The sequence below is a fragment of the Argentina silus genome (genome assembly GCF_951799395.1).
Source record: "Argentina silus genome assembly, chromosome: 11".
Classification (NCBI taxonomy): Eukaryota; Metazoa; Chordata; class Actinopteri; order Argentiniformes; family Argentinidae; genus Argentina; species Argentina silus.
Genome location: NC_139665.1, coordinates 10249067 through 10274472, shown reverse-complemented (window position 1 = coordinate 10274472; position 25406 = coordinate 10249067). Strand labels below are relative to the sequence as shown.

Below are 25406 nucleotides of genomic sequence, written 5' to 3'. Positions count from 1 at the left end.
AATGGCTCTGTTGTTGGTCGGCCGTGCAAAGCCAAGCCTTCGTATCAGCCCTCAAAGTGTGTGCGCACGTATGCGGTGGGCGGGGGGGGGGTGTGTGTGTGTGTGTGTGTGTGTGTGTGTGTATGTGCTGCGTCAAGCCTGGACATCAGCCTGCAGTGTTCTGGTGATCGTATCACATTAACATCTCATTGACGTGTGTGTCTGTGGGCTGATTGTGGTTTACGGTGGGTGCTAAAGCCCCCTCTATCTACTCTGGGCCTATAGAGGAGTGAGTTCAAGTCCTAGTGGAGAACCCAAAGGGTGTGCAGGCTTCTGTTCTGTCCAGCACAGCACTCATGAACCTGACACCCGGGTACATCCAGATCTCGGGTCTCCCTGTAGCTTTGCATGACCGCTTGAAAGAGTTAGTACTCCTTGCATTGAGAAAACACCTAGAGACCTTCCGTGTTACGGCAGTGCAGTACTGCTCTACTGTCTAATCTGGAGCAGCCCCTGTGTATCCGGATGGGTAAATGAGGATGCTAATACTCTCTTGGGTGTGGTTGTCAGCCTCGACTGATCCTATCTCCGGCCTGCTGTGTGCAGCCACCCCCTCTCGGGGGTAGTCGGAGATGTGAATACTATTCACACACTGGTTTCCTTTCAACTGTCCCCCCGCCACCCCTTGTAGGCAGGCTTTTGAGCGCAATGAAATCACTCTGTGTGTGTGTGTGTGTGTGTGTGCATATGATTGTGTGCGTGCACATTGCAGTGTGTGAGCATGAAAGTGTATCTGTGCGCGAGCGAGTGCGCGTGCGTGTGTGTGTGTGTGTGTGACAGAGAGAGAGAGTCCCTGAACAGCGATGGGGCCCCCTGGTGAGAATAGCTGGTGACAGGCCTTGGTGGTGGCTGAGACCCTGTGGTGCTCGTTATCTGTGTGCAGAGACTATTTTTTTTTCCTCCCTCTGTCTCTCTCTCTCTCTCTCTCCCTCCTCCCTCGTCCCTCGTCTCTGCAACCTCCCTCTCTGCCTCTCACTTCCTTCGCTCCCCCCCCCTCCATTGCTTCTTGGCTCCCTGAGCTGACATGCACCATTTCCTCTAAATAGAGTTCAGACATTTGGAACCTATTTGACTGAGCACAAAACGGCTAAATATACCAATAAAGCTTATGGGGGACTGGGAGCTGTCAGAAGAGTATCTGGGGGTGGGGATGTGTGTGTGTGTGTGTGTGTGTGTGTGTGTGTGTGTGTGTGAGAGAGAGAGAGTGGGAGTGTGTGTGTGTGTGAGAGTGGGAGTGTGGTGAGACGTTTATATGAGGGGAGGACAGTTTGTATATACAGTATGTGTGCGAATGTGTAGGAGGATTTGGTGTACTGAAAGTGTGCTTGTGTGTGCATGTGTGTGTGTGGGGGGGGGGTGTTAAATGACGCTATGCTGAGGTTTGCAGAGGAGGAATTGTATACACACCTAAGAAACATTCCTTTTACAATGGAGACCAGACCAAACCAGACTGCATACAACACTACAATTACAGTATTATGAGACTGACTTCACTGCAAAAGTAAGAGTCATTATACACAACCCCTCTCTCTGCCTCCCTGCTGCATACAGTGTGTGTGAGCAGGGGACGGGAATACAGGCAAATCAACTTCTCCATTCACAGCTAATTTGGCTCTGAATAACTTAATATTCTAACAGTGATGTTATGAAAATCAACCAAATTACAAACACGCCTTTTATGGACAACTAGCAAAATAATATCTATGGATCCTATGTGTTCCCGACCAAAATATGTGTTATTATTGCTAAGCAGTAACATTGTTGTGTGCAAAACAATAGACATGTTCACATTGTACCGTACGTACAATTAAGTTTCTCTGGTCAACTCTACAGTGCGTTCACGCTACTCCCGAAGCAGCCCTCCCAGTCCCAGCCCAAACCTTAACCATGATGAGTAATAACACACTTAACCGACTGGAAGTCCCACTCCCTCTCCCTGTATAGAAAGTCACCAAGATAACAAAAAAACTAGTCTTCAGTCCAGTCCAGTCCCCAGAGTGAGTTGGGGGCTGAAGCTTCAAAGTGAACGGAGAGCCTCTCTCTTCTCTCTCCCTAGCAGCCACAGAGCCACTGACGGGCCATAATTCTCACAGGAGGTTTTTGTATTATGTCTTCAGCCTGTAGATTAGTAAAAGAAGCTTTAATGCTCTTCCATTTCCCCGTCTCTGACTCCAGTTTAATATTTAGAGGAGGACGCGGCAAGGTCATACGTCTTTATTGTCAGTCCGTGACACAAAGCTGTGCCGCTTCCCAATAGGATTTTTAGGGATTGCTTTACAGTAAGTGATGAAGGGGAACTGAGCAAAGTGCTGTGTTTGTATAAAATTTGCGTTCAGGATCACAAGAGTTTTGTGAAGGTTTAGAGTGAATGGGTTTTAACAAGAATTATGATGTATCCGTGCCCATGAACTTGCTTCTTGACACAGCGTAAACATTAGAGAGGTGTAGTAGAATTAATATAATGTTTTGAAAACGATTTATTTGTAAACTTACTGGTAAAGACAACAATAAATGTCTCTAGGTTTATTACAATTCTGAACGCACCTCTGTGTAGCACTAAAGTAAACATAGTTAGCTTGTTCACAAGCTGTTACAATACTGGCCTTGATACAGCATGGTGAGGGCCCAAACACAAAAGAGTTTCTGTGATTACTTGGCTTTGCAATATTAGCTTTATGAGGCTAACAATGACTAGCCTCTGGCTACAGTTTACCCTGAGGGAGAATGGAGCATTGCTCCAGTTAATTACAACTCTGTTCAGTTCACGATAACAGCTTTATTCTAAATCCCCACCAAAACTACTGTCAATGCGCCAATCTACAGTGTAAAAGCTGGACTTGGTGGTGTGCAACTTATCCTTGATCAACTTTGGAACACGACTTATGCCCAGAGGTTGTTTTTTCTTTTTAAATTGGTTTAGCAGAGAAACTGTTTGATCAGGGGCCAAATGGACGTGGCCAGAACAACGCACGGTGAAACCAAACTCTAACAAGATAAATGTGCTCTGCACATCCTCCACACCTGCCTGCAGTCTCCCAGAGAGGACCTGCAAGAGAGAGGCGCTCGGAGAGGCTGCCTGGAAACCCGTTACACACTGCTGCCTGACGAACACGCGTCACACGCTGACGGCTGCTCTGTTCTCGCCGGAGTCCCCCCGTGGGACCGACAACATGTGGTATCACCGTCACACACCTCCCACCGTCACACACCTCCCACTGTCACACACCAGCGAAAGACTGGACCTAGATAGGGCTGCTCTTTGTTTAACAGTCTAACACACGCATGCACGCACGCACGCACGCACGCACGCACACACAGGCACAGACACACACACAGTTCCAGTGAGTTAAACACACACACACACACAGTCCCAGTGAGATTTTAAAAAAAACACAACAACAACTGTATATGTCATAAGGCAGTGAGAAAGGTGTTTTTTTCCATATGTGTGTGTGCTGAAAATAGCCTGTGGAAAGTTTGGCCTCCAGAATGCCAGGTTTATGACGTTAGTGAAACAGACCAGTAAAAACCCCTCTGAATACCACAGAGTCCTATCACACTCTCACTTCCTCTTTAGAGGTTCATTTACACATACTATTCTTGTCTCTTTGTGGAAAAACTTTATTAATCTCCCATAACATCTATCTTTCCATCCCAGTCTATTTCTACCTGAGAGAAATGTGGTTCAAACCCCCAGGGAGCTAGTTCCAATCTATATTCCTGAGGGTGTATATTTTATTTTATTTCATAGGCAGGCTATGACATTTTTATTGGAGGTGACGTACAAATGTGAATGTGCTACAATGTGTACTATGTTAGAGCCAGTGGGTTTTCTTGACCACCTGACCAGAAAAAGTCTCTGACCTGACTATGAACTGCACCATCTATTGTCTCACTCAAAGGAAAGGGGTCTAAAATGTTTGTTTGTTTTCACAACACTGACAGTAGTGTAGGCTCATATAAGACTCAAAGTTGTTGTTGTTGTTGTGTAAGCTGTTGGGAATAGAAAAAAAACAAAACAAGTGCCTGATCTTTGTTGAGAACACATCATGTCTTTGTGTGTGTGTGAATGTGTGTGTGTGTGTGTGCACGTGTGCGTGCGTACATGTTCCTCTATGGTAATGCAGCCATCTGCAGAACTCAAACTACAACCTTTAATTCGACAGACAAGCAACAGCTGCCTGCAGGCCTCTCCATCGTTCTACAGAGAGAACACACACACACACACACACACACACACACACACACACTCTTAACATTCAACGTCTTACATTATGTTACATGAATTCAGGTTTGCTTCCTGGAAACTAGGTTATGCACAGTAACACCTTTTCTGGAGGCGACCGGAAGGCCTTACTGAAGAGAGACTCGAGTGGAAACAACGTCTAATGTCTCTATTGATTTGTTTTTATCATTCAGATTCTTGTCCCATCAATTTCTATCCATGTCTCAAAGGATAATAAGCCCTTTCTCTTCAGGCAGCACATTGACCCTTTCTTTGTCACAACCAATTGTCAGAGGAACCAATCAATGCCACACTCTGGCTGGGTTCTGTGTGTATATACAGTGCATCCTTGTGACAATGCAACTAGGCCATACAACTCTGTGTGTGTGTGTGTGCAAGAGAGAGAGAGAGCGAGAGAGAAAGAGAGAGAGGGGAAAGGCAGAAAGACACACAACACAACCAAGGCCACCCAATGACCTGTCCCCGCTCTTCCTCCTTCTGTCAGGCTGTGGAGAGGTTGATTGAAGGAGGGGGAGACTGAGGGATGGAGGGTGATTTCCTATTCTAGCTGATTTCACATTGTGTGGAGAACACACACACACAGACACACACCCACCCACCCACACAAACACCCACACGCACCCGCAATGAATGAGTTCTCAATGCATGTTGGGGTCAATGCACATGTTATGTACATATTGATAAGCTGTGTGTGTCCTGAAGAAACGGTAATGGGTGCCATCAATTGGTCACAAAACAAGAATGTGTGACATAAAAAAGAGTGTGAACATTTCTGCTCAAAACAGGACTTTGTGAGGTGAGCTCTGCCTGGCGGTCGACGGTGTTGTTGTGTAGCATAGTGTAGTAAAAGTCAATAGAGTGTAGTATTGTACAATACAGTGAGGTGTCGTCAGGTACCTTGCACGGTGAGCTCTGCCTGGGCTTCGAGGGTATCATTGGCGTTGTTGGCCATACAAGTGTAGACCCCAGTATCCTCCTCTGTCAGGTTGTAGATCTGTAGACTGCCTCCTCCAACCACCTCCACCCTCCCCTCACTGGCACGGAGAGAGGGAACAGGGGGACGAGAAGAGGGAGGGAGGGGAACAGAAGAGGGAGGGAGGGAGAGAGAGAGAGAGAGGAAAACAGTGGTTAAAACTCATACTGTTCATGAACAGTGGCACACTGCATTTGGTGAACGTTACCAGACAGTCTGTTCTGGTGATACAATTGCAAACTTGCATTCGTATGAATCACATTATATATAGATATGGGGTGTTCTTTTCAACGCTGTATAGAGGACAAGATTACTTTCAGTTTCATGTTTTCTGGCTTTCAGTTTCAAAAATATCGATGGAAATTGAGAAACAGTGAGAAAGCGTTCAAAAATCCATCGTGAATGAAGCTAAATGCAAAGAGTTATCCAGAATCCGATGCTGCAACAGAGACAACTTCATCTCCTCGGCTTTTTCCCCTCCGCTAGATGACAAGATGGTGGAACACAAGAGCCAGCAAGACAAATCAATGAATCTCCTCAGGCCGTGGGATTGGGTTACTGCCTGCATCCAAAATAAGCCCTCATCCCAATCTCAAGCACAAACTAGCATCTACTAGCATCTCACATTCCAAACCCCCTCCTGACCTCCATCTTAAAGACCTGTGTCCTTTGAACTCTTCTATATGCTGAGAGAGCAGCAGGCTACGGGCCCTTGTGTTGGTTTAACGAGCTGTGCAGCAGAGAGAGAGAGAGAGAGGAGTAAGAGGAGGAGGAGGGAGAAATCAATAGCTTATGAAGAGAGGAGGAGAGGCTGGTAAGATCCTTCTGTTCAGACAGAGAGAAGGTGGGAGGGATGGAGGGATGGAGGGAGGGAGGGCAGCCCTTGGCAGTGTGAACAGAAGGGTTGTAGAGATAGCGAGAGGCACACTGCAGAACCCCCGTCAGCCGGCCATCCGTCTGGCTTTAAACAAACTACTGACTAGCAGGGTTCTCCATTCAGTGTTCTCCATTCATGCTCACTCCTCCTCTCCTTCTCCCTTTCCCTCTCCCTCTCACAATGCTTTGGCTGCTTGCTTGACACCCCCTCTGGGCCATCTGCTGTGTAGAGAGGGCCTGTCTGTTCGAGTGGGGTTGGAGTGGTTCCTATACAGTACGGTACCTGCTGTCACTGGATGATGACATCACTGCTGTGTGGGGTGTGTGGGAGAGACAGGCTAGTTTAGAGGCATCATCAGTCCTGCGTATCTCCATTGATATCTGTATGTACAGTGCACGTGGTCCAACGGCATGACTGACCCCTCCGTGATATCATGAGACCAGTGGTGATGGTCAAGGAGAAGAGGTGGAGGTGGTGTGGTGCAGACTGCTGCCCTGTGGCACAGTGCCAACAGGACAGTGTACACAGGAGCACATTAGCGGTGTCCTGACCACAGGAGATTGTATAAGAGCCTAACACTAGACCACAGTCAGGCCCCTCCAACACCTCCCACCTCGGCATGGAAAAAGAGAACAGCACAGCAGAGCATAACACTCTTATAAAGGGACACTTTGTCTTCTTCCCCGGGTCCTGAGACTGCCGTAATGAAACGTACGGAGCGACTGCAAATACTTCTCTGTCGTTCTTCTCTGCTTTCTTTTTCTTTTTTACTTTTCTGGAAAAGGTTGCTAGTGTCCTTTCTATAGTTGCATAGTTCAGCAAATTGAAAGGCATGTTGTTGAATCACACCAATCAATATTCTCCTTTAAAAAAAATAAATAAAAAAAAGTCAGAGTGTTCACTTGAGTCTGGTATTCTAGCGGTTTCTCTCCAGTAGGGGGTTGACAGCAGCATTGTGTCCCATCGGCATTGAGGATGTCGATACCATTCTTTTCACAATACCTAAAAGGCTACCTGCAGATCAAAAACCAAAGCTAAAGTGCCCCAAATCATTCAGACAATGAAGAAAAATAGTTGAGGTAAGTGGACCCGTTAAAGAAAGGCAAGAGCTCCTACAGTCGCTCCATTGTCGGAGGATAATTCCACTACTCTATTCACTGCTATTCAAATCAGACCCGGAAGCCGTTTGCGGAGACCGTGTTAACGGGACTCTTCAGTGAAAGAGGCAGGTGAACGAGGACTAATTAAAAATGCATTACCCAGTCTTCACCTACAAAGAGCTTTTTAATTAGCTCCAAATTTACACTGTCACTTATCATCCGTTCAACCGCTGCAAAAGAACGACACGCTATCAAAAGACAGACAGAGAGCGCCGGGTGAGATGTCGGGTGAGCCAGGTGACATGGCGCTAATTGGGCTAGCGCTTTCTTTTTTCTCAGCTGTCGTTAGTACGTACAGTATTATTCCCTGGTTTTGTCCGTTGCTGGCTGGTATGGAAATGTCCGGTATGAAAATGTCCGCAACACACTAAACCGTTCTTTAAGGCAGTGCATCGGTCTTTTCATCCTCAACATCCTCACCCTCCTTCTCGTCCTCTGTCCTGAACAGAAACCCTACAACCAGCAGCATAATAATACAGTTGAGTGGCTTGTGTGACCATAGGCGCTCGGCAACGAGGCAACTGCCACCCCCTCGCCACTTTAAAATCAGAAGTATGTTTTTTTTTCTTTTTCTATTTTGGACCAGATAACCACCATCACCTAGCCCACTAACTAATTGAAGCCAGGTCTGGTCTTAAGAGATTCACACTGCCTGGCAGAGCTTGGGTGTGTAAGATGGAGGTGTTGCTGCTGTCGGAGAGCGATCAGGTACACTGGGCATTGGTTGACAGGTCACACGGACTGAACCAGGGGCAGGGGTGGGAATTCACAACTGTCACAACAAAACCACATTCATTATTAATGGCCCACTGGTGCACTCTAAACTTTCTTAAGTCTCGCTGTCTTTCTCCACCACTCTTTCTTTCTCCTCCACTCTTTCTCTCCCCTCCACCTCTTTCTCCCTCCCCCAATCCTCCCCCCTGTCAGCCAACCTACTTCCCTGTGCACGGTGAATGCCAACTATTGTGCAGGCCCAGGTGTTCCAGCTCAAGAGTGAAAGCAAGCTGAACCTTCCAATTGGCTGGGGCACCATCCAATCTGTTCCATGCTTTTGGAAAAGCTTTGGGGTAGAGAAGAACAACAAGAAGAAGACGACGACATTGAGTTTCATTTTAGAGGTAGTAAACTAGACCGGCGACTGTTTATTGCTACCTGATACCATCAGCGCACGGCAGACTGGTTTTTACCTGTAGCTGTAGTCCAAATCTGATCCATATTGGACACAAAGGAATAGCCAGGATAATACGGTGAGAACAGTAAAACTAAAAAAAGTAAAACAAAAATCAATGTCAGAGCGAAAGAAAAACAAGACGAAAAAACCTTTTGGCCCAACTTCCAGAATGAGTCAGCCATGAAAACGGTTTGTTTTTCTCTGGCTCGCAATGGAAACCCACAAAGCCTGGGATGGGAACGACTCTCACATACCTTACTTTATTTGCATTTGCCAGAGCCTACGAGGGTAAACCGATCTTTTGATTAGAGCATATTACCATAAAGCTCCCAGCCCACAACCTGCGCAATATCCACACAGGGTGTATGGAGGCTAGCCCTGTATCTGTCACTGGTAGCTCTGTGAGTGTGTGCGCGTCTGTGTGTGCACATCTGTGTGTGTGTGTGTGTGTCCTATGCACCAGTGGCAGAGAACAGCTTTGCCTGTCAGTTTTTCCACTTCTTACATGGCAGAGACATCACTCCATTACCTTGCCTCCCTCTGCTGTTGCCATCTATCATTCTAACAGCAGGGAAAGACTCCTACTCAATTCTGTTTATTGTGTCCCCTTGGGGAAATGTGTCTTGCCTCTCAACACAAACGAGCACAGGTACATTCAGTGCAGTGAAGTTTGTCGGCTTGTTTGAGAGAGAGATACGGGTCACTGCCGTGCAGCGCCACCAAAAGCATTGGCTCCTCCAACTGAGATGCAGCGGAGATTCTGTCTCTCATACTCCATCATTTCATGACTGTTTACACATGGGGTTCAGGGATGTATGAAGGTTGACTTGTGCTGCTGGGTGAGACAGGCGCTGTGAGACACAGGTGGGGAGTGATAGGAGATTGACTTGTGCTGTTGGGTTGGCCAGCTGTAAACTCAGCTGTGTGTAAACCCTTTACCTCCCAATCTTTCTTGGCAATCCACAGTGACTAAATTTTCGTGCACAATTTTTGGCCATTCAGAAGGAATTCATTCCGAACGAACATTCCGAAATAACTGTTTATGGTCGCAAATTCAGGTGTCCTTTTGGAGGTAACTATTTTATATGTCCTAACATATAATAATCTGAATACAGTTGTTTATGACTTGCTTAGTGGCCTTTTCTTCTCGTGTCCCATGGCACAAACAACCGCATGTGTTTCACATTATTTGCATAATTTGTTCTGCCAATTAGACAGACAACAACAACAAATCCTCAGATGAGTTATGGAAGCAGAACTTTCGAATAACACACTCTTCCGTCACGAAATTGTGCATGCGAGCGCCTATATCCCGTTGATGATGTATTTGGCAATAGTTTTGTATGCCTTTGGAAACTACACTCACCGGCTACTTTATTAGGTACATCTGTTCAACTGCTTGTTAACACAAATATCTAATCAGCCAATCACATGGCAGCAACTCAATGCATTTCGGCATGTAGACATGGTCAAGACGACCTGCTGAAGTTCAAACCGAGCATCAGAATGGGGAAGAAAGGTGATTTAAGTGACTTTGAACGTGGCATGGTTGTTGGTGCCAGACGGGCTGGTCTGAGTATTTCAGAAACTGCTGATCTCCTGGGATTTTCACGCACAGCCATCTCTAGGGTTTACAGAGAATGGTCCGAAAAGTAACTCAAATAACCACTCGTTACAAACAAGGTATGTAGAAGACCATTCTGAACGCACAACACATCAAACCTTGAAGCAGATGGGCTACAGCAACAGAAGACTACACCGGGTGCCACTCCTGTCAGCTAAGAACAGGAAACTGAAGCTACAATTGGCACGGGCTCACCAAAATTGGACAATAGAAGATTGGAAAAACGTTGCCTGGTCCGATGAGTCTCGATTTCTGCTGCGACATGATGCTAACATCAATATGGACCAAAATCTCTGAGGAACGTTTCCAGCGCCGTGTCAGACTCTGACATCTAGTTCAAAGGCATGACAGACCCTTTTTTCATCTAATAGAGTTTGCATGTGACTCTCATTCCCCTCTCCTCTCTAACCCCAAACCTCTGGGAGGAAGCCATCTTGCTTTGTGTTCTGATTACCCATGATTTGTGCCTTCCCCACCAACCGCAGCAGAAGAGTCTCCCCTATACAGTAGGCCACCACTCACACTTAGACCTCTAATAAGGGAGCTATAAATCTGCTATAGAAGGAAGTACGAGCTAGCAAAAGGCGGACACTCTCCGTTAATCTTGTTAATACTGACGCTGAACAACGAGTAGGCTAAAATCATAGCCCATTAACATTGATAGGTGGCGTCTCCCATGGATTTCTCACAGACGCTGCTGAGAACTGCTGTCTACCGCCTATATATTTCTCTGGAGGTGGCAATTGTCAGGCCTCTTTAAAAAAGCATTTATTAAGAGTGCCGGCAGTGGGAGAAGGAGAAGAGATTTACCTAAAATTGGATTGAGAATGGAGGTCTACAAACTAAAAATCAATCATGAACAGTAGGTTAGGGCCGGTTTAGGCATTAGTGTGGCGCTGTAGCTGTGGTAACCAGTGTACAATCACATTGACAGCAGGTAACCCAGAGGCCACAGATACAGGTAATTGCATGTAATCACTTCCATAGTTAGAGCAGCTTTGGCTAAGCAGAGAAATGTCTGCTTTTACGGCTTTCTCTTTTCAGGCATACTTAAGCATCTGTCTTTTTCGAGGAGACAGAAGAGGTGGAGACAGAAGAGGAGAAGACAGTATAAGAAGACTGACATTGGTGTTAAACCCAGATCTGTAGGGGTAATGCATGCCCTGGAATCAGCTGCGCCACCACTAGTCCAGACTTGGGCTCCTTTTCGGGCCCCTCTTCTGTAGAGTATGATAACTTAAGATCAGCGATCAAGTTTAATTTACCTTCTGCAGTAGGCGACACCGTAGCATTAACCTAGCAAAGGACGAGAGGTAATTTGCTCTTCTGTGATAGAGCAAAATGATGCTCATAAAACATGAATGTCAAGGACACAATGGCAGCAGGAGAAGAAATGCTTACGTGGGGAATACGCAAAGGATACATGACTGTAATAATACTAACGGGGTGCAGTTGATAGTTCACAGCCATATAGAGACAGAGTTGACTTCCCAAGACCAGAGAGAGAAAGAGAGAAAGAGAGAGAGAGAGAGAAATGTGGAGGGGGGGGTTTGGGAGTCATCCCATTATAGCTCCACTGCAAACACATTTCCCACACCGCGGCACCGTTCATACATAAGTAAATATAATAAACGCGATCCTATTGAAATGAGGGAGCAAGACAAGACAGAGAAGAGACAGCTTTGAGGCTTGAGGCTTGATTTACATGCAATGTCAATTCCCCCTCGCTGACAGACATACATAATTCATCCATTTTATTGACTGCCGGGGAATCCTATTAGGTGATGAAATGATACTCGCCGGAACAAAAGCTGACGGTCGCTTTCATGAGAGTCACTCTAGCATGTGAGGAACTGAATGGAGGGGGTGATTTTAAAGTCCTAGCTACATGCCAGTAATGTCTGATATATAGGCATATAGAGAGAACCATTTGTATTCAACATGTGACTCACTCCATAGTTGCCAGTATGCTATTGTGGGGCTTTAATGTGATAAATGGTGTCTTATGTGTTGTGTACTCAGCCACGTATGTTTTGTTCCTAGAAGCTACGGAGGATGTGGGTGTAAGTTTCGGCATGGCACACAGACACACACACACACACACACACAAAGCTCTCCACTCCTAGTAGCTTTTAAGCTAGTTTTTCCATTGGTTTTCCATTTGAATCCTCAGTCCCTAGCAGTGCCACACCACCAGGGGGCTTCATAGGGACACAACCTCTCTTATGCTACAGACTGTGCCTCAACAGGGAGCTGCATACAGTACCACATAGGGGTGTGCCCATCTTCTTATACTCACATAAACAGTACTTGTATCCGTTAATTAGGACTTGATACACGTGATTGGACAACCGGGAGTGCCATTTAAAATGCTTACAATGATGGAGCGGGTTGTTAGACACTATATCAAAACGATCCGGATGGTGATCATATCTGTGAAACGCCAAAATCTCTTTTTGGTCCTCGGCACAGCCGTAAAACCACAGTATGGGGGTAGAATGACCTAATCTACAGTGTAGACATTAAGCTACCGCAATGGCCGCTGACTGCGAAACATCTTACCACAGCTGACTGCAATGCGAGACCAGTTCAGTTGTCGGCCTAAAAACACACAGCTGGAAACAACACACACACCTTTCGGCCAGCAGGCCCAGTTGGTATACCCTTATACTGCTGTTACACAACCCTCTGTTCTACACCACTGTGTTACATCACCGTCTCAGTCTATTTTGTCCCTTCCGTCTTCCAACCGTCATGAAAGGCCAAGGTTAAGACTAATTACTATGAACACCATACACTACGTGTGTATGTCTGTCATTTTCTAGATATCAGTATATAGTTTAAGCTTACTGTAATTCACCTATCATTAGGTCTCGGATACCTAACTCTCAAACGTACATTTAGTCCGGAAAACATCCTGCTTCCAATGACTTACAGCCCATTTAGGGTGGGAAGTTGATCAAGACATCTCTAAGGAGGAGATCAGCGAGGACGAGGAGACAAAGCGTCTTCACCTAGTGAGCATGTACTGCACGGAGCCACCGAGCACATCCTCGTATCAGTCTTGAAACCTCACCCTCCGTCTGACTCATCCCTATAAACAGGCTTTTTTTACCAGGACAGATGCTACGGCAGAGAGGGAGAGAGGGAGAGAGGCGACCACCTACGCCAGAACACGAAACATAAATCACTCTCGCTTCCACACGCTCGCCGACTGTAACTCCATGCTGTAAAAACTTGCTTTCATGGAGGCAGATTTCGCTGTCTGTACTTTTAACGGCGCAATTGCGCTCCGTTCTGTTCAGCCAACCAATTAGAGCCTCCTTGCGGATTTCCCTTCTTTGTTTCCCCCCTCCTCCTGTACGCCGTTCCAATTACAAAACCGGCGGCTCCGGTCTTCTCTTCTCCTCCTCTGAAGTCTCGTCTGAGACTGGAGGGACACAATGAAAAAGAGAAGCGTTTGAAACTCCACTGGCAGGGCCTTAATTGTCAATGTCATGTCGATCCTGAGACAGGCCTGTTTAATGCATTTGCGTGTTCTTGGGTAGAGTGGCCTCGGTATGAAGGGGGGGGGGACCTCTCATTCTTTCAGCACACACACTAATTAACAATGTAAGCACCCCCAAAGTACCCCAGGGATATTTGGGAATATGGGCAGTGAATAGCACATATTGTAATTAATACAACCAACTTAATAACTATCCTATTAGTAGTCTCCCACTCTCAGCCATAGTTTGCAACAATTACTCACTGCAGTTAAAAACTAATACATAGAGAAAGGCTACTCTGCAGGGACTTGGGGAAGAGTAGAGAAACAGAAGCTCTGTTGGCTCTTGTCACAAAGGCAGCCAATGCAGGCACACACACACACACACACACACAGGTAACCAACTGAGTTCCAGAAGGACTGTGTGTGTGTATGTGTGCGTGTGTGCGTGCGTGCAAGGTCTGAGCCTTTGCTCCTAAATTCAGATAATGAGTCCTATATCTTCTACCTTGGCTGTTTTGTATTGTTCCATAAACTTGCAAATGTTAATACACCAGGGGAATAAACAAAACAACCTGAACAAGTACACAAAGTCAACCCTAATTGGTCAGAATGAAGCATCCAGAGAGCAGTTCTCCCAGGGATTTGAGCTGCTACCGCTGTGCTAATAGGAATGCGAGGGGGCAGAGAGCACAGGCAGGCAGCCGCGTGAGTGACACTCTCTCTCTCTCTGCAGTCTCGGTTTGTGAACTTCCCACAACACCGGCTACCCTGGTGTTGTCTCCAGCTGAAGTGGCGGTGTTGGCACGTCAGGGTCTCGAGGCAAGATGGCAGTAACACCTCTGGGGCAGGCGCCACTCTGAGTGTTTGTTCATGGCACTGCGAGCTGGCACAAGGCACAACAGGAACGGGACACACTGGAGCCGAGTGGCCAGGAATGACCAGGGAGCTGGAGGGGAAAACCGTTCGCAATCCAATCACTCACTGGAGGGTAGTGTTTGGTGACTGACTGAATTACCGAGTGATAAGAAGAGCCAACATATCATCAGTTGTGTTGCGAGTACACGAACGAGGACAGCTATGAATAATCAATTAGGAAAAACCATATTTACTTTAACTTCGAAAGTGGGAGATTATCTTTGATTGACACTTCTATGGCTGGGGTTGCATCGAGGGAATATGACGCAATGTCGAATCAGAAAATGCAAACAGAATCCTTCCAACAAGTCTTGCCAAAAAGAGAGCGATGGTGAAAATACTGTGGTGAGATGAGGCTGTGCAAATGTACCTTTCCTCCACCGGCTTGTCTGCCAGCGTCCACCTGACGTAGGGGCTGGGGTACCCCGTCACCACACACGGCAGCAGCACGCTGGACCCCGAGGCTATCCTGACAGGAAACGGCTGCACCAGGAACTCCAACTTCCTGTCCTCTCCGGTTTCTGGGAAAACAGAGACATGACCTTCTGGTTAACACGTGTCATCATCAGTCATCACTTCAAACGAACCCCCTTCATACCACCACCACCACATACCCCCTCCCCTCCCTGAGACCTGATCTGGGGCAGTCAAATAGACCATACCCCTGTTGAGAAGGGTCAACAGCATGAACTTTTTATTTTTTTTGTAAACTCTTGTTTATTCAGTTTTTTTCCATTTCAATTTTGTAACAGTGAAAACAAGTGAAAGAGTGAAACAAGTGAAAACAGACAAAATTAAAGACAATCACGTAAACAAATCACTTACACAAATAAATCCTGCATTGTACGTCAAAAAAATGGTGACTCCGAAGGATCAAAAAGGTAAGGACGTTAAACAACAATGAAACAAACAATCACAGGTATTTTCAGTTCTTGCACCGGCATCTTCACTTCCTGAATTGACGGAAAAGAAATTCTTTGGAAGACTATTTCTGGTGCCGTCTCAGAAAATGAAACGAAAAAAAGCCCTTTTGTTCTTCTGAGACATGTTTTCGACCAGTGATGAAATGACATCACGAGGCGTGGTGGAGGTTTGGGTGCCTCGCTGTGCCTCCTACCACACAGACATCCTGAGAGAGATAAAGACTGCAGCTGGCTCTAGTTGAAGTCTGATTTACAACCTCTAATATCTCTCTCTCTGTGCTCGCAGATCCCAGCTCTTAACAAGTCCTGTAAATAAAGATCTGGGGGTGAACCACTGACACCAAGGAATTCAGCCCCCTCCTAACGATTGAATTACTGGGCTCGCTCTCACTCTCTCTCTCTCTCTCTGTCTGTCTCTCCGTCGCTCTCTGTCTCTTCATCTCTCTCTCCCTTCGTCTTTCTCTCTCCCTCCCCCTTCATCTCTCTCTCCCTCCCTCCCTCCCTCCCTCTTCCCCCCCCCCCCCCCCCCCCCCATCTCTCTCTCTTTCTCTCCCTCCCTCCCCCTCTCTCCCTCGTCAGACGTCCCCATGTGTTCTTGCTAGAGGCACATGGCTGATGTGGAGTGGAGTCATAAAAATGTTGTTGTGCGGTACCTATTGTTTCCACTAGACTGACTATTAGCTTGTTGGCTAATAGCATTGGTCATGGTCATGGTCACCAGATGAGACTAGAGAAGGTTATCACCTGGTATGATCTGGAGCTGGGACTCCTCGCTGCTCTTGGCGGGCCCGGCGTTCTCCACCACGCAGCGGTAGAGTCCCACGTCAGCCTCCGAGGCGTTGCTGACCACCAGGGCCCCGCTGGGCAGCTGGGCCAGCCTGGTGCCCACGCCCAGCTCCAGGGGCAGGCGCTCCCTTTCCCAGCGGGTGAAGGGCACCAGGTCTGGGTTGACCTCACAGGGCAGCACCTGGCTGTCCCCAGAGCGCACACTGGGAGCAGATGGAAGGCTGGTGAACCTGGGCATACCTGGGGAGGAGGGAGAGGGGGAGAGAGAGAGAGAGAGAGAGGGGGAGAGAGAGAGAGAGAGAGAGAGAGATGTCATGTTAGGGTTGGTGTTTTACGTTCTGTTCCATTGGAGTCATTGCTTTTAACACCAAGAAGAACACATCTGTAAGAGGTTACCCAGGCTACATCGCCGCTGCCCTGATCTACAGTACACACACACACACACACAGGCGCACATACAGACACACACACACACACACAAACACAGACAGACAGACAGACACACACAGAGCATAATACTTGTACTTATCCTCCCCAACGGAGCGCTCCTCAGACCGAGGGAGGCTAATTTGCAGCGGTGCAAAAAGACACACAGCACTAATTAAAAACCCGAATCCACAGGCTGTTTGTGTTCCTCTACACACTTTCATCTCTCCAAAAATAATTATTCCCAGCGTTTGAAGCCATTGATCTGAAACCTCGCTCTGCACGCCAGCACACTGAGAATGTTGCAGCACAACATTTCAATTAAAAACTAAACCCAGACCCCAAACCTAAACGCGTAAATAAACTTCAAGTCTGTGAGCAAGTATGACCACCGGGTTCTGCGAGAAGGGAAGGCCACTTCACAAACACACAGACACACACACACACACACAACGGGGAGAATTCACGACACGTTCATGTGTGTGATCCACGGCCCTCCCGAGTGTTTTAGTTGGCTGCGGTTGTTTGTCCCTGGTGACGTGGGAGTCAGTGTGTTTTGTGTTAGTTCTGGAACTGGTCCCTCTCTCTGTGTCCATACACAGGAAGTGGTGTTGAAGGCTTGCAGAGTGACGGGTGGGCTGGCGCCCCCCCCCCCCCCCCCCGGCCTACAGACAGAGTTCTAGCCTCCCCCAGGGGGGACGGAGGGAGTGACAGCTTTGGAGTAAATCACACTTGAGATAAGACCCCAGAGCTGAGACGCTGGGCCTCCACTGAGACATCTTCTCCATTCAGCACCCCGTCGCTGCCTGTTCACTGTGAGGGGCGGCAGCACACACACACACGCACACACACACGCACGCACGCACACACACGCTCTTGCAGTGAGGACACACAATTGCATTGAACAAATGCACACAACTGCATGGAGCAAAGACACACACACAAACACACAGAGACAAACACACACACACACACACTCACTCAGTAAGGACACACAATTGCATAAAGCAAACGCACACAACAATAAGGAGCAAAGACAGAGAAACCACACATAAACAGACATAGGAACACACACACACACACACACACACACATTCACAAACCCAAGTGCGCACACACAAGCATGAAAAATTGAACAAAGACATTCTACATTTGTTCTCCCTAGTAGAACAGGAGAGAACACATGCTGGAGAAATCACTGGAGGAAACGTACAGCACAGTACAGCACACGGCGTCGTCAGAGCCACAGGCAGAAAGGGCTCTAACCCGAACACGACTGGGCTCCCTCTGCGGTTCTACCGGGTTCACGGGTTCTATTGTACCCTCACTCTGATTCTCCTGGCTCCCACATCTGCAGAGCCACTCGAGAGGACAGTCAGCTCCGTGTGAGCCAAGTGAACCATCCAGCGACGAGAATATCAAAGAACAACCTTGAACACAATGGCCAAGGTGATGTGCCTCCAGATGTGGGGGGTGTGTGTGTGTGTGTGTGTGTGTGTGTGTGTGTGTGTGTGTGTATATATATATATATATATATATATATATATATAGACTCAGCCTATACAGGAGTGCCTCAGGCCTGACAGCTGGCTATGGGGACCCTGGGGATGCAATCAGAGAACACTGGCACTCAAACAAAACCAGGAAATTAAGCTTGGTTGAAGACTCAACTTCAATGGCGGTGGGATTGAGGGGGGGGCGGGGGGGCAGGGCTGGGTTAGAGTTTCACCGCATGTCTATACATGTAGCTGCACGGGGCCTGCGAAATGCATACGTCGCGTGACATGAACTATTGGATTGTTTTTGTGGTCCGTGGCAAGTTTCCGTCAGAGTTATTCACGTATACCTACTTGACGTTAAATGTCTCACTCGGCTGTTGGTGAGCTCGAGTCCTAATCAGAGAGATAATTGTATGAACGGAGGATGAAGATGACGATAGACTGAACGCTCTACTTCCACTGGGAGTCTGCATGAGCGAGCAACTTCCGTGCTCTGCACAACTCTGTTTGGCCAGAGGCTTCGTTGACTGTATTTTGTTCCTGTTGCCTCATCAGATCTCAGAGGGCTCAGTTCATCACTTTGCTGTGCGCGTGTGTGTGTGTGTGTGTGTGTGTGTGTGTGTGTATGTAGAGTGTGTGTATGTATGTGTGTGAGGAGCATTATAGATGGGAGATGTTGAGAAGCACGGGGCTAACGTTATTGACCCCAACGACTCATACGTTTCTCTTTAAATTAACTGGGTGGGCTCCTCCTGTCCCAGCGCCCTGCCTGGGGCCCGGCAGGTGTCTATCAGGGGGGGCGCCGCTGTCCTTCTCTGCACTTATTACCACTGGGTGATGAGCTCGGGGGTGGACGAGCTCAGTGCAGGTGGAGACTCGGTATACAAACGCAGAGCAAATTGCAGGGCAGCTTCACTTGTCAATGTGTCTGACTCCTGGGTTTGGGATTCAATGCCTCTCACCACTGAATACACCTTCTGAAGCTGAAACTCAAACCACCCGAGTAGATGATTGAAGTCTGTCTCAGTATTTCTCGACGGGGGATAGTAGATGGTATGCTCTGGTGCGGCAGATTCCCTGATTTGTATACCATCTGCATAGCTAAGGGTCAGTCAATCTGATAGTCATAGGACCAAATTAGTCCATCATTAGAGATTAGTGGAATGGCATGGGGGCTGACACCCAGGACTGATACCCATTAATAAGCAGAGGATATCCCTCACCTCAGAGCGCACACACGCACACACACTACACACACACACACACTACACACACACACACACACACAGTGGGGCTCCTACCCTTTTAATTAAAAGCAGGTCCAGAATCAGTATGCAGGGCTTAATGGAATATGCAGAAGGCTTTAAGGGGATCTCTCCCTAGATTTACCCGAAAATCAGCCTCCTACTGCAGAATAGCTGCCGTTCCATTTTGACCAGGAAAAACATTCCCACTCAGTGAGTCATTGCCGGTTTTTTTTTCCCAGCCCTGTTGAGGTCAAGTGAAGTATTTATTTTTTCCCCCCCTATTATCCAAAAACATTTCCACATTTTGGAATGGCGGCCCCCACTAGCGACTGCCAAAGCGACTCTAAGATTTCAGCGGGTGCCGGGGCCGGAGTACTTCTCTAGCTGGTGTCACATCCTTCATAACAACCCCCCCCCCCCCCCCCCCCCCCCCCGTCCGGTTCTCTCACGAGCCAAGACGCTCCTAGAGGCAATATTTGCCAAGTGTTTATAACAGTGGTGTGGATGGACCCGGTGAAAGTGATGGGCCGGGGGTAAGGTGATGCCCCGGGGCGCAGGAGCAGGAAGTTAACAACATGTGTTCTTGGAATCAGCATTGGGGAGGGGAGGGGAGAGGGGGGGGGTGTTATGAAGGATGTGACACCAGTTAGAGAAGTACTCCGGGGGGTCAGTTGCTTTGTCTTTAAATGTCCCAAATCTGTTTGGGAATCTACACAGAGGAAAAAAAAAAAAGAAGCGTTCACACGTACACACATCTTATTCAACACACAAACAAGTAGACTCTCTCTTTCTCTTTCTCTCTCTCTCTCTCTCTCTCTCTGGGTTCACTGGCTGAACGCAATCGACAAAACAATCAGATTCGTATTGGCCAGACGCATGATCAATTCCACTGTGGTGGACAGAGGCAAACGGAGTGGCCGTTCTGTGGTTAATTGGAAGAGTCGGAGCGGTGGGGCGATATCTCTCACCCCGTATGAGTAGTTAGTTAGAGAGAGAGTAAAGGCATGCGATCGATGATGCCTTTGTCAGTGCTAGGCTGAGGGGGGGGGGGCTGAGGGGGGGGTCCAATAAGCTGAGGCATCATTCACAAAAATCCTTCTAATGTGGATGTACCCTGTGGATGTACCCTTTTGTGTGTGTGTGTGTGTGTGTGTGTAGGAGTGTTTAGGGGTGTGTGTGTGTATGTGCGCGCACGCACGTGCGTGCGTAGGTGTGTGTGCGTGCGTGCATGCGTGATGCACTATACGGTGTGTGTGAACACTTTTCCTCTATAAAAATCAGGAACAACAGTTTTTCCAATTCTATGGTTAGTAGCTCATTCAAGCTCCCTGGAGGCTCTGGCGCAGTATAGGAGACTATTAATTCACTTATTCAAGGTCTGGGAGCTTTGGTGAGCATTTCAAATCTCCCCTCCCCTACAATGAGTCAGCTCATTCAGTCAGTCTCTCTCAATAGCCAGTTCTTTATAGATCTTTGGAGGAGGCAGGCAGTTCTTAAAACACTGGGGGCATTCACCCAATCACAAGCAGCAGATAGATAGACTAATGTTTCCCTCTATTTTGTGACCATTACCAAGCCGACAGCTCCCAAAGTGTCGGGAGGGCTCAGCTGGGGCAAGAATTTACAGAAGCCGTTAAGCTTTGGGTATGAGAAAATAAATCTGTCTCTGTGAAAGTCTTGGTTGTATGTGTGTGTGTGTGTGTGTGTGTGTGTGTGTCTGTGCGTGTGTGTGGAGCAGGCTGCCCAACCACACACAGTACTGGCAGTACCTCAGGGGTTGTAAACACCAATCGTCTCTGTGGTAGGTCAAGGCTCATGTTACCAAGAGAGGAGGAGGAGGAGGAGGAATCTGCTTCCTGGGTCACATAAATAACCTGCGCCCTGTGTTCCACTTCAAGACAAATGCTTACATTTCTCCCCCGCTTTGGCCCGTCATCAAACATTCACTGCCTCCTTACGCCAACCAAACCGACCGAAACACACACACACACACACACACCAAACCCTCCGAACCCATGCTGACTTGTCCCAAACTTTTTTTTCTTCTATAAAACAAGAGTTTATGGATTTTAAGACAGTGAAAGAGAGTCTGTCTGTCTGTGTGTGTGTCTGTCTGTTGTGACCCAGTTCATGGTGAAGTTCAGCTGCGAAGGCGCAGCCCCGTCTTTCTTAAGAGGCTGTACATATTGTATGACTCAAACAGAGGACCATGAATTCTTTATGGGGATGAGTGAGAGTTGCCTCCCTACTTGCTATGCTACTACTGTGCTGCACGTGAGGGTGCTATGGAAAACCAAGCTCTGTTTAAACTCATCCTTCCCTTGGTTACGTAAGCACAGATCTGATTGGACAGATGACAGGCATCGTGGTGGAGGTTTTTGTTTTAAAGGAGCAATCTGGTATTCAAACAAACAACAACAAGGCGGTCTCCGTGCATTTGAGAATGTTACCACTCTCAAATGTACAGACAGCACGATGGAAGCAAGGACCGGCCATCCATGAGATCAGAATGATAGTGTTAACCATGTTTTGAAGTGTTGTTTACAAAACAACAAGCTTATATGGGGCATTTATAAGCCATATTCTTAAGAATCAATAGCTATATATTATTATTTTAGAAGTACAAAAATGAATGTACAAATCCCAGATTGCCCCTATCCGATTCATCTGGGTTTGTGAAGTCGCTAAGGAAAGAAAGCATTTTTTTTTTAAAAACCTCACAGTGTTGATGGAAATCGCCTACATCCTGATAGTTTTGGAACAGCTGTTTAGTGGGTGTCCCTTCATTTCCTGTTCTTTGCCACGGCGATAAGGAAAGACAGCCAACATCCTGTCTGAGAAGGGTTCTTCTCCTCTCCATGTCTGACAAGACTGAAAACACAGGATTAATTGATGACTTTGAGTTGGAATCTAATAAAGTAGCCGCTGCTGAGGTACTTTGTCATACTCCACGAGGCCTGACAAACTGACACGCTGATCAAATTATGAAACGTGCACCGTGGCTGCGTCATCACAACATATCGGGCTGGTTCAGAACAGTGGAAAGGGATAGCGGGGCGACCGTCCCAATGTGAGCAGACAGAGGCAATACAATGCTCTGGTTTTTTTTATTTTATCAATCTAACAACATTATGCCAACGTGATCTAGACAGAGGACTGCGCTTCAGGCCTGACAACGCAGCATTGACAGAGAACGACTTCTAAACGGTCTAAAGTTAGAACAATTATTCTGTGAGAGGGGTGGTGAGGTAAGGGCTTCCATCTGGATAAGTGAACATTCTAAAATGTCTGTCCCGTCCATGCCCGCTGACAACCGACATATGTTGATACCACACAGACACAGTTCAGAAGCCTCCAAATGTAACCTAATATTGAATGTGGTACATTGATAAAAAAATAAATAATAATAAGAAGAAGAAGAAGAAAAACGGTAGTATTGAATAACCTTTTGGAAGTTTAAGAAGGGAAGATGGACACCCTACTGTATACAAACACACTACATCAAACGTGATCAATAATAGAACAGTAAAAGGATGCTTCTCTGACATTGCGTTAGTTCAGGCAGGACACAACGTCTGAAAAATAGGAGCTATCACACCCACAGACACCCACAGACACCCACAGACACCCACACAGACCCTTTTACAGGCCAAACACATCATGAAGAAAAGACAGAAGACGACAGAAGATGCATGGCGCTGGAGAATTGGGAGATTCAGACAGGAGTGGTTACTTTATCTATTGGACTGTAAAAAATAGCTGGAGAGATGAGAGCCAGAGATGACAGAGAAGGGACATCTAAGGGACTGATCATTATTTATGATGGGGCGTACAAGGAGAGATTTGAGGGAGGGTTGTGCGTTTTCAATTTCAGTCGAGGGGAGGGGTGTTAAACAGTTGAGGGGAGGGTCTGGCAATCTATACAGTATCTTTCAATGTGCCAGATATACAGACAAGTTGAACAAAGGTAGTCAGATTAACGTTGCTATTTCTAGACAAACAATGAGGCGTAGCCTACAAGCCTGAGGTGACATCACCAGCTATTTACAGTGAACTGATTGAATCTCCCCGTAAGTCTGCTCATATTTTGTCTACTTTGCATAACTTAAGATTGTATGTCTTCACCAGACAAGTGAGCTACTGTCTGTAGATGGACAGTGTTTGGCTAGCTCTCTCCTAACTGCCTGCAGCCACTGGGCTCATCTCTCCGACTCCTTGTAACGATCAGGAACAACAACAAATCCCAAGTCCGGGTATCCTAAGTCTCGGCGAGCAATCAGGTATTGAAAACCGGGCAGTTTCAATGCAAGCCTATGGGAGACAGGGGTTTCTGTCCCTTCGGGGGACATTGGGGGGGGGGGGGGGGGGGGGGGTTAGGGTTAGGAACTACAAAGGAACTACCCGGATGTACAGACTGGATGTATGGCAACCAGCATGGACATTTTCAATGTGGAAACTTTTTCTGTCAGGTGTGTGAACTCTGTGCGGACCCATCCATTAGTCCACATCCATTGGTCCGTTATTGCACAATATCTTACGCACGGGCCAATGTGGACGTGGAAGGTATAAATCAGCCTAGACCCAGCTGCTGTTTAGAATATGCAGACCAGTCACACTGTGTTTAGAAAATGTCTCACTCCTCAGAGGCTCCTCAGTGGCTGTCTCACACGGAGCTCTAAGTCATTAGTTTGATTGGACAATACAGATTTCGGTAACAGGCTGAGATAAAACAAATAAAGATTAAATGAAACGATGCTTAATCAATCGTGTCTAGACAAGGACTGATAAATAGGGGACAAAGATCGAGTCCCTGGCACAATGGCACATTATGCCTGGTGTGTGTGTGTGTGTGTGTGTGTGTGTGTGTGTGTGTGTGTGCACGCGCTAAGGGGAAGAGAGGCGGTGGGGTGGCGCACAGCGATATTGTTTAAAGAGAGATGTTGAATACGGTGAAAGGAACAGGCCAGTTGCCACGGGAACATCACACACAGACAGTCGTGGGAAGACAGTCTGGGAGTTGGCTGGACCCACCATCACCATCTCTTATTGGAATTCATTATGCTTCCTCTCACATGCATCCTCCGCCAACGAATTCTTTTGATATAACGAAATGGAGTTTACAATGGATATGTGGCCCATTAGCATGTGTCATCCTACTGTGTAGTAACAAACAAATGTTAATCTAGAACGCATGTCTTTTGTTTGTTTATGAGCTGTTCAAGAGCTCTTTCAAAATGGTCCTCGGCCGTGACTGACATATATAACACTTCTTTAACTCCCTGAGGTCACAGACACATTAGCTTATTGGGCCAAGTATATTATGTGGAAAAATAAACTGCATCTTAAAAACAGGAAAGGAACAGGAGGAAATGGTGACAATCTGCTGACAATCTGTTCTGAGTGGAAGGAAAGACTCCACACGCTATTTCCAACACGGACGCAAACTGTCAATACCAGCTTGGAGCTATCTTGAATGCGACAGTGCCGGGCTTAGTGGGGGGTCTTCGCTGGCTTCTGTATTCTGCACACAGCACACAGCACACATACATTATCTTGTGTATTCATGAGTTCAAGAAAAACAATTGAAATGTGTCAGAGCTTGGATTACTGTGAATTTATATCCTGATAATACTTGACGATTGTAGATGAAATGCCTGGAAGGCTTAAGGAGTGTGTGTGCGTGTGTGTGTGCGCGTGTGTGTGTGCGTGCGTATGTGTCAGCTTGTATTCCACCAAGCATGTGGTCTCACAGCTCCAAGTCAGACCACCAGCTTAGCTACGCCCTCTGTATCTAGAGGAAAAGGCTGTTTCATTACAGGTAATTGAGTTGTATCTGAAACAATGCTGATTGCATTAGGGCCCGTAATCGTGTTAAACTGTCTTATTTTATCCCCGAGAACTTAGCTCATTCTTGGCCCATTTGTAGCCGACCTTCCACAGAGGTCGTTGCCAGGGGAGACCATGGCGCCGCGGGGAGTGGCTGCTCCCGTTACAAAAGCACAGATAAATGTGTTGTCGCTCTCTCTCTTT

At 47.1% G+C, this 25406-nt stretch overlaps 1 protein-coding gene across 1 annotated transcript in view; it reads right to left on the bottom strand.

Annotated features, from left to right (window-relative positions):
- The window catches only part of neo1a (neogenin 1a), a 133746-nt gene that overhangs the window by 39800 nt on the left and 68540 nt on the right, over positions 1-25406 (bottom strand). Inside the window, exons 3-5 of the mRNA XM_083680381.1 lie at positions 16163-16444; positions 14866-15016; positions 5183-5319 (exon numbers count right to left, since the gene is read on the bottom strand). Coding sequence (XP_083536507.1) covers positions 5183-5319; positions 14866-15016; positions 16163-16444 — 570 coding nt within the window. The remainder of the gene's footprint in view (positions 1-5182; positions 5320-14865; positions 15017-16162; positions 16445-25406) is intronic.